The sequence below is a fragment of the Marmota flaviventris genome, chromosome 15 (assembly GCF_047511675.1).
Source record: "Marmota flaviventris isolate mMarFla1 chromosome 15, mMarFla1.hap1, whole genome shotgun sequence".
Lineage (NCBI taxonomy): Eukaryota > Metazoa > Chordata > Mammalia > Rodentia > Sciuridae > Marmota > Marmota flaviventris.
The window spans coordinates 20,224,367-20,234,293 of record NC_092512.1 but is presented as its reverse complement, the minus strand read 5'-3'; the positions used below and the strand labels follow the sequence as shown (position 1 = coordinate 20,234,293).

The 9,927-nt window shown below is 43.4% G+C and overlaps 1 protein-coding gene across 1 annotated transcript; it reads left to right on the top strand.

Annotated features, from left to right (window-relative positions):
* The first annotated feature begins 2,098 nt into the window (after positions 1-2,098).
* Ccn3 (cellular communication network factor 3) lies at positions 2,099-9,358 on the top strand. The gene is made up of 5 exons (XM_027946083.2): positions 2,099-2,237; positions 2,369-2,594; positions 3,823-4,074; positions 5,283-5,497; positions 7,687-9,358. The coding sequence occupies exons 1-5, from the start codon at positions 2,157-2,159 to the stop codon at positions 7,981-7,983; spliced, it is 1,071 nt and encodes a 356-aa protein (XP_027801884.1). The 5' UTR covers positions 2,099-2,156; the 3' UTR covers positions 7,984-9,358.
* Positions 9,359-9,927: the final 569 nt, after the last annotated feature.

The following is a 9,927-nucleotide window of genomic DNA, read 5'->3' as shown; positions in this document are numbered from 1 at the left end:
AGAAGTAGTTTTGTGTTTTGACAACACAAAGAAACATCAGAGAGGATTGATAGAGGGGGTCCTATCTGCCTTCAAGTCCCTGATCCTAGTGGCCTGTGAGGCCAAGTGGCACCATTCCCATTCAATTACTATGCAAAATACCACAGCATCCTTTCTATGAAGTCTTCCTTTAGCCAAAACTCATTTGTGTTTGGTTTCCATCACTCATAGTCAAGAGTCCTGAGTGGCAGCTTGCTTTAGCAGTGACTTCTTGACATTTGCATCCCTGTCTTCAAATGACAACTTTCTTCTCATTCTTTCCTTTCCAACACCAATGTTGTCAATTTCTCCTCATTCTGGCTTAGTCTACTCATACTCTGAAAACTTGGCCATTGCTCTTTGCCTTCCATCAGCCATGCTTGGACTTGCTTCCTGTCTAGTTTTCCAGAAAGCCAGCTTCCATTGCACAGTACATTAAAAGGGCAGTCTACCAACAGCCACTACTGAATGGGTCGAGAGCAGGGCCTGGCAATCTATACTTTTAGAAACTATACATTCTGGTTGTTTCTGATGTACAATCAGGTGGAGGCCATCTCTGGGACAGATGCCCCATGAAGCCCTTCGACTTGATAAGTATATGAATGTCCCTCTCAGGCATGAAAATTAACTGTTCTACCTCTGGTTAAGCTTTGAGTACTGCACAGTCTCATTTTCCTTGAAGAAAGCAGACTTCTTGGAAGCTTGGAAGTGCATACAGCAGTTCCAAGCTGTAGAGAGCTATCATGAAGGGGCTGGAGGTGACCTCATCCACTGGGGGCTTTTCTGGGACAGGCCTGGTCCTTTAACAAGCTGCCTTTGATTTCCTTTGTAGATAGATGATGTAGAGGCAATTTGTTTCTTTTAAAGTCTAGATTTACATCACAGCTGTATATTTTTTCTTATAAAGAGTCTTCTTTGAGCTACCCTCAAAGAAGCTGGGCATAGTTTTGTTTTGTTCCTCCCGCCCCCAGGGAAGCAGCAAAGTTGAAGTACAAGGGGGGGAATTGTTTTTAATCCTCAAGCAATGTCACCTTTGGAGCAATAAAACTGCTCTCTCTTTCTCATGAGAGATGACAAGCATTTCACAGCAGCCATTTTTTTGAAAGTGGTTGCCAGGTGGGAGAGGTATTCCATTGCTAAAGAATCTGCCAAGTCAAGCAAGTCCCTCCCTTTGCTCCTCTCCCTGCTTCGCTGAGGTTTTGACATTGGCTAAGTTGGACCAAACTTTCAAAGACTCTTGGACTTTTACATGTGCTATTTTTCAATTGGCATAATCCAGCAGGTGTTTCCCTTGACCAAGAGGAAAGCTTCTTTCTGTCATTGATTTGTGTTTTATTGTGTTTTACTTTTATTTCTACCAAACCCATGGAACTTGGGGCTTAAGACTTAGTAAAACTTGGAATGACTAGAGTCAAAAGAATTTTGCCATTTGGCCAATAGCATCCATCCCCCACCCTTACAAAGAGATTTCTTTCCTTTTCTGTTTTAACTTTTCCCCCCACTTTTTCCCCTTCTCCTCTCCCCTTTCCTCCATCCCTCCACAACATATTCAAGGAGTGCCCTAAACGGTGACAAACTCGCATGTGCTTTCCTTATGACTAAACCCCTGGGCCTCTCGCCAATCCCCCACAGATGGCCCCAAACTTCAGGCATCCCGTTAAAAGGGCCCCACGTTTGCAGCCCTGGTTGGAACAGTCAGGGTGGAGGAGGGTGATGGGGAGTGGCAGTGTCTTCGTCCTGGGGGAAGGTGAAGCAACTTCCAGGAGGAAACGGGCGTTTCCTTCCCACGCGCTGGTGAGCCTTGGGTCTTGGCCTCGGGGCTCCACCCAGCCCCTCCCCGCGCTCTGGGAAAAGCCAGTCGCCACACACAGGCACACGCAGGCCCGGCGCCGCGCCCTAAGGAGAGCAGCCTTAAGGCCAATTGCCATGACAACTCCGCGGTTCCTTCCACTTCCCCACCCAACGGATTGCCCCCTCCTCCCTCGCTGCAGCCAACCGGCTTGTGCGCGTCCCAGGAGCGCACTATAAAACCTGCGCCGGTGGCGCTTACGGCTCAGCGGACCTGTGGGGAGGCGGGGAGTGCCATTCTACAGGCTGCAAAGTCTCCTCTTGGAAACGCGGGAGGAAAAATCCTGAGCATGCACAAGGTGCAGAGCATGAACCTCTTTGTGCAAAAGAGGTGCCTTTGCCTGGCCTTCCTACTCCATCTCCTGGGTCAGGTAAATGGCACACCCCTAAAATGCCCCTGGTTACTTTACCCTCCTGGACAGCCTCTGCTCAGTCCCTGGGCTCGCTCTGCCTTCGGTTGTCCCTGCTGAAGGGTTTCTTTTTGTCTCATCACCTTCCCTAGGTCTCTGCGACTCAGCGCTGCCCCTCACCGTGCCCACGCCAGTGCCCCGAGACGCCTCCGACCTGCGCCCCGGGGGTGCGCGCGGTGCTGGACGGTTGCTCCTGCTGTCTAGTGTGCGCCCGCCAGCGCGGAGAGAGCTGCTCGGAGCTGAAGCCTTGCGATCAGAGCAGCGGACTGTACTGCGACCGTAGCGCCGACCCCAGCAACCAGACTGGCATCTGCATGGGTAACCTGCCCCCTCTGTCGCTTGACTTCTTCTCTCCCAAGCTAGCAGGAGCGTTTTCCCCACCTCCTCTCCTCTTATTCCCTTTCCCAAAGGGTGATAAGCAAATAATAATAATGCAATAAGAGATGTTTATGGAGCACTTAGTGCTTGCCATGCAAGGTCCGAGGGGGCTTGGGGCTTTGGGGAGCGCCAGAAGCTAGAGAGAAAACCTGCCCACGGAGGTGAGAAGCATTCATCACTTGCTTCCCTAGAGAAGAATCTAAATGGAGTGGACCACAGGGAAAGAAGTCGGGTTAAGGACCAGTGAAATCATTTCCTTTGGACATTTCCAGAGGGACAATTTGGATATGATGGAAAGCTGGGCTCACTCATGGGCTTACAGTTCCCCACCTGCAGCCCAGCAGGTTTGTTTTCACACCTGTAATTGTCCTATTAAAGCCAAAGCAGCTTCTAGTCTCCTGGGAGGACGATGTAAACCCTGTCTGGGTTGCGTGTAAAGTAAAATTCAGGCAACCAGCCAATCCAGGCTTGTGAAATTTAATCAATTGGGGTTCAGCTTCCCTCGTGGTGCACCACCATACTCGGAGGTTGTCTCTGCCTTCCTGGATACCAGGGCTTGAAGTCGCTTTACAGTTTTTTCTCTAAGCCAATGATTTATTGTGCTTCAATGTCAAGGAATCTTAATGCTCTTTATTTGACTAGTAAATAACCTCTTTGCAGAATATGAAATGCATTTTCTTCCTTTTTAAGTCTAAAGTACTGAAGTAGAAGAATCAGAGATGGTTCTTGTGAAATGACTGTCATTGGGGACAACAGTGTGTCAAGAACAACTCACAATTGCTCTTCCTTTTGTTCTATCTTATAAACGAAAAAGTTGGGGTGGGGGACAAATAATCTCAAAAGGAAGCAGAGAATACTTCAGAAGCCATTTGTCAGTCAGCTTATTTATCTTGGCAGTACTGAGTTTACAGTTTCACACACCTCTTTCCCCATTCAAAAGGACTAGGTAAATGTAGCAGGACTAGATGGTCTTGGAGGTTTCCTCTTGCTCTGGGAGGACTCCATGAAGACATCTGTCTCCTGGAGATGCATCAGAAACCAGATCACCTGAAATAGAAAAGGAAAGACTTCGGAACATGTCCTCCAAATTTCACATAGCTCTCTCAGTGAACTGTGTTATTGTTTTTCTCTCTCTTCTTCCCTCTGTGTTGCTCCCGCAATATTCTAGTGCTAGAAGGAGACAACTGTGTGTTCGATGGGGTAATTTACCGCAGCGGAGAGAAGTTTGAGCCAAACTGCCAATATCACTGCACCTGTAGAGACGGACAGATTGGCTGTGTGCCCCGGTGTCAGCTGGATGTGCTACTGCCTGGTCCTGACTGCCCAGCTCCCAGAAAAGTTGCTGTGCCTGGAGAGTGCTGTGAAAAGTGGACCTGTGGCCCCAATGAGAAGGGGACATTGGGAGGCCTTGCCCTTCCAGGTGAGCCATTCGGTATACTCAGGAATGGTCACGGCACAGGGTGAATGCAAGCACCAATCACATGCATTGTTTGGGTTTGGGATGAGAAGCTGGCCCCGGTTTCTGGCCATTCTGCTATAGATTCCAGATTGTCCACTGAGATTAAATGCACCATGTCTTTCAGTCCAAACTAAGTTACTGAAGTGTGCACACAACTTTTCCTAAAGAGGACCTGAAAAATTCAGTCGCTATTTTTTTTTTCTGTCTTATGACTACTATTTATATTTTAGTCTATTCATCCAACTTGACCCTTATTAGCACTATGAGGATAAAAGTAAGAATCCTCCTTTTCTGGATTCTGCATACCACCTGTGCTTTCTTGGAACCAGCCTCCCTAAGGAATGCTACTCCTCCTGATGCAGTGGTCACAGAGAAATACCATCTTTCCAGATGCTGTAGAAAGGGCCAAGTGACACTTCAGGAACTTTATTTTGCATTACTTTTTATTTCCTTATGTATTACATAGTTTGAGGATGGAGAGATCTCAAGAGACAGTAGAGAATATTTTAGGAGCCATTAATCAACCACATTATTTATATTGGCAGAATCCACAGTTTTTCAGTATTTCTGAGGTCAGTAATTATCAGACATGTCTTGCTGATAGGAAAACTGCCTTGCAGAACAGATATTCCCCCAAGCCATGTATATTAAGTTGTGAGATGGAACTGTTTGTGATCAGAGTCCAGCGGTGTGTGTGTGTGTGTGTGTGTATCTCCCAGAACCCAAACAACCAGTTCTACCTACTAAAAGCATTGCTTTTATCATTATTTTGACTTGGCCAATTCTATTACTCATCACGATTAAAACTTTCTCACAATCCTTTTTATGTACAAAATCACATGGAAACACTGCAGCTTATGGAATAGTTTCCAATTCTGTACTGTTCTATAGTCTTAAAACTGGTAAACTTTAAAAAGACAAGTTAGCCTAAGTTTCTTAAGGTCTGGTTGGACAGTTATTCTACAGAGATTTCTTGAAGTCTTACAATGTGGCAGGCACGGTGCTACCTAGAAAGGTTTACAGATAATTTCATTTCTGTGCCTTCAGAGCACCTGTGTTCATTAGGTACAAAATTTAATGAGATCCACTTCGTAATGTTGGCTTAAAGGAGCACTCTTTGATCCCTACATTTTCCCCAAGATAGCTGTCTTTCTTTATCCATCCCCTAGCCTACAGGCCAGAAGCCACCGTAGGAGTTGAAGTCTCCGACTCGAGTATCAACTGCATTGAGCAGACCACAGAGTGGAGTGCATGTTCCAAGAGTTGTGGAATGGGTCTTTCCACCAGAGTCACCAACAGGAATCGTCAGTGTGAGATGGTGAAGCAGTCTCGGCTCTGCATGGTGCGGCCCTGTGAACAAGAGCCTGAGCAACCAACAGATAAGGTAGGAACCTGCCATCATGAAAGCAGTGGCCTTGCCTTCTGGGAGCCTGGGCTTCAGCAAGTCACTTGTAATACTAATTGACTCAGGTTGTCTCTAGTTGGGCATTAATCCCAGAGAAAAGGCAGAGAGGTTCCTGAATGCAGACCAAGTAGCTTCTTTTCCCCGCTTTTTTAATGTATTTAAATACCCCCAAGCAACCTACAGCAGATCTACAGGAAAAGAGGGAAGAGCTAGACAACTGTAATACTTTCACCAATAGAAAATGGCCCAGCAGATCCCTTTCCATTCCTGGAGAAAATTCACTACCCCGTCATCAAACACAACTGATTTGAAAGAGGTCAGCTCTGACTGCAGTTTCCTTCACCTCTTAGGTTCAATCAGCATGAAACACATTGGTGGGGACTGTGTCTGCTTACTCTTCCCCAAAATGCCCAGCACCCTACCTGGAACACAGGGTGTGCATTATCAACTATTGTTGATGAATACATGAATGAGTGTCTGGGAATTACTGTCGGTATTTGTTAAAGCCTAGTGGAAACAGTACACTTGCCATCATAAGGCAACATGTGAGCCAAGTGAAACAGTGCATTTCTTTCCCTTTTTATGTTGGAATTCTGTCAGCTCAGTGTGTTAACTCTGAGTGTAAGGCATGCAGATCCGAAGCTCTGATTGGTTCATGATGACATCACAGGCCCTGTTACCAGAGCCCTACATCAGAAAAATGTAATACCTAAATTGAACCATTCTATGGACAAACCTAATGCCAAAATAAAACAGCCCTCAGAAATTCAAGATTGACATATCTCTACACAGAGGCAGGATCATCTAATGCTTAAGGCTACAACTCTACAGCCAGACAGCTTGGCTTTAAATCCCACTTTCAGCATGAACTAGCTGGGTGGTCTTGGAAAATTTCCTTAACCTCTCAACCTGAATTCCTTCCCCCATATAATGGGGTCATTGAAAGTGTCTACCTCAAGGTTAGCAGAAAGATTAAGCAGAATGAATTTGCCAAGTGCTGAGCATAGATTAAATATTCTGTTAACAGTAGCCATCATTACTTAAAATTTCAACTTACTAATAAAATAAAAGAGTCCCTAGAGGTTGCATTAGTTATATGGCTATTTAGCCATATGATTCTTTGAGGTCCATCCTAACATCATGTTGCTTCTATCACTTCAAAAGAACTCCTAAAAACATCTTTTCTAGAAAATTATACCCTAAAAGATACATCTCCCCACACTTGGGAAACATACATGTAATAGCCATGTTTATTTAACCCACACAAGCAGTCACACATTTATACACACATACTCACACATACACAAACACACATATACTGCCCCATGGGGATGCTTTGAGCATCTTTTTGTAGATGTTGACAAAAATTTATGCTAGACATTAAAATTTTAAACATGCAAAAAAAGGAAGCCTTTCAATAGTTTCAAGGACATAATGGCTACTTTATTAAATAAGGTCTTTCCATCTTCTAAAATTTGGCATTTTCAATTGTTTCTTTTTCACAAAATTAGTACTTTGAACCTCATTTAACATTGCAAGGTATTATATTTAAGATGTTTATTTATACTGTACATATGTCATAAAAGTTCTAGAAAGTTGTTTGAAATCTAGGGAAGTACAAACATAATAATCATTTTTCCCTTATTCTTCAGTGAGACGGTGGCTTTTAGAGTGTACTCCCCAGACCGGTAGCAGCATCTAAAAACTTGTTAGCAAATTTGTGGGCCCCACATCAGAGGTACTGAATCTGAAACTCTGGAAATGAGACCCAGCAGTCTGTGTGTTAACACTCCCAGGAAATGATTCTGTAGCACACTCGGTTTTGAGATCATCTGATCAAAGAGAATTTAGAGTCTATTCACCCCATAAGCTGTTCCTAGAAAAGTGATCAGGGGAGAACTCTGGCAAATCCACAGCTTAAGAATTGAAGTAGGAAATAAAACAGTCCATTCTCTGCTGAAAATCAACACCAAGGTTCCTCATTATCCAGTTTATTTAAGGGATCTTAAATTAATTCTCCACTTACTTCACATTGATGAGAAAGTATCTTAAATCCCATCATCTTCAAGTTTCCTGAGGTCATCATATAGTGGAAAGAACTGGCTTTGTAATAAACTGTCCATCAGAGGCGTGGTCATCATTCCTCATATCACTCCTTTTCTTCTTAGAAAGGAAAAAAGTGTCTCCGCACCAAGAAATCACTCAAAGCCATCCACCTGCAGTTCAAGAACTGCACCAGCCTGCACACCTATAAGCCCAGGTTCTGTGGAGTCTGCAGCGATGGCCGATGCTGCACACCCCACAACACCAAAACCATCCAGGTGGAGTTCCAGTGCTCCCCAGGGCAAATCATCAAGAAACCAGTCATGGTCATCGGAACCTGTACCTGTCACACCAACTGTCCTCAGAACAATGAGGCCTTCCTCCAGGAGCTGGAGCTGAAGACCAGCAGAGGGGAAATGTAATGTGGCCCTCAAGAAGCCCACCTGCAGAGGCAAACTGTAGCTGCTGCATGACCCGTCATCAAATGAGTATAAGAAAAACAATGAAGAACCATTACTGCATCCTTGAGTCCTATGTATTTTTCTGTGATCATATGAGGTCATTTATGTCTGTCTTTTATAATGAAAATATTTCAGCTGTAAACTTGGAATCAAGGTAAGCTCAGGATATGGCCTAGGGATGACTTACTTTCCTGTGGTGTTTATTACAAATGCAAATTTATATCAATTTAAGTCAGATACCTGATTTACTTTGTAGACTATACCATGTTCATTCATTTTACGTTGTTTTGTGCACTCGTACAATTCCTAGAAAATGCCATTGTAGTGAATGACATAGTGAAGTCGAGGCTCATACTGGACATGCTGTCGTACAAGTATTTCACCATATATTGAAGTTTGATTTGAGGGTTCTCTATTGGGCTCCCTTTTGGGGTAGGGCAACTCTGCACTTCCAAGCCCAAGAGCCAAGGAAAACTTCAACTCTGCAAAGTGAAGTCAGAGATTCTTAATTTCCTATTTAACTGTACACTAGAAAGCATGCTGTTATCTACAGTAATGAACTGTTTGTTAATGAAGTGGACTGGTGTCATGAACTTTCTCCATTTCCAACAAATTGACTCCTTTCTGTTTGAAAGAAGCTAAACAGAAAACTCCCAATATAGAGATGACTGAGCCTCAGCAGCCTTCATACATTTGCCTCCTGGAGGCTGCTGAGGCTCAATAACTTTTTTTTAGAATTCAGCAGAGATGGAGGAGACCAGCAGGGAGCCTCTCATCAGTAAGTAAACTGAGGCAACTCATTCCCAAAGCACTTTATTACAACCTCTGATGATTTTCAAATGTGCTTTCAGGAACTTTGAAAAAGAACAAAATCAATGCAACCCTGTTGGTGAGAAACCACAGATTTTATGAGAGTTCACAATTATTGTTGACATGCCCAACACACATCACTGGGTCATAATTATTAAAACTCATGAACAAGATACATGTGTATATACACATGCACCTAATAGGTCAGGTTTAATGAGACAGGCTTCAAAATTAAATCTTTATACATTTCTCTAATGTCACCATATGTGTTCCACTCTTCTCCTTTAAAATATTTATAAAAATGTAAATTATAGATTTTTGTAAAGTGTTCTTTTACACTTCTCTACTTTTCAGACATGACTAAAAGTACATGTTATTGGTGTGTGATTCTGGTATGACTTTTGTGCTTAGAAATTTAACATTGTTGTTCATTGAAAATAAAAATTGATGAATTTAATAGGACATCAGTCAGAAGCATCTATTGAAAGGCAAATGGGTATTTTGGGGCAAGCTTATAACCTCTTATCTGAAGGGAACCAACTGCTCTAACAGGTTAGGCCTCAAGTATTCACCACACCCTTTACAAAAGCCATGATTTTTTTTTTCCTGGACATCCCACTAGATAACTCTCTCTATATATATATTGAAATTTGAACTTGTCTGGCCAAACCCAATTCACCTCCCTGGCTTCCTTATCTAATTAAAAGTCTCTCCATCCTCCCAATTACCCAGCGGAAACTATTAGCATTCTCTTACCACATGCCCAGAAAAGCAAAACAGCTGCTCATCCAGATTCACCAATGCTGTATCCACAAATTCAACCAGCCAAGAATAGAAAATATTAGGAAAAACAAATGATATGTTGTTGCTGATGTGAACTGCGTGGCCTACAATATTTACACCAGTACTGAACATGTACAGACATTTTGTTGTCATTATTCCCTAAACAATACAATATAACAATTATTTACACAGGGTTCACATAGTGTTGGGCATTACAGGTAACCTAGAGATAACTTAAGATATGGAGAAGAAGGTGCATAAATTATGGGCAAATGCAATAGATTTTGTATAGGAGGCTTGAGCATCTGCAGA

Bases quoted from the DNA above. Each gene is read 5' to 3' on its own strand.
- Ccn3 (XM_027946083.2), top strand. From the start codon at position 2,157: ATGCACAAGGTGCAGAGCATGAACCTCTTTGTGCAAAAGAGGTGCCTT. The intron at 2,595-3,822 runs GTAACCTGCCCC...GCAATATTCTAG, and splicing joins CCAGACTGGCATCTGCATGG to TGCTAGAAGGAGACAACTGT. The intron at 5,498-7,686 runs GTAGGAACCTGC...TTTTCTTCTTAG, and splicing joins CTGAGCAACCAACAGATAAG to AAAGGAAAAAAGTGTCTCCG.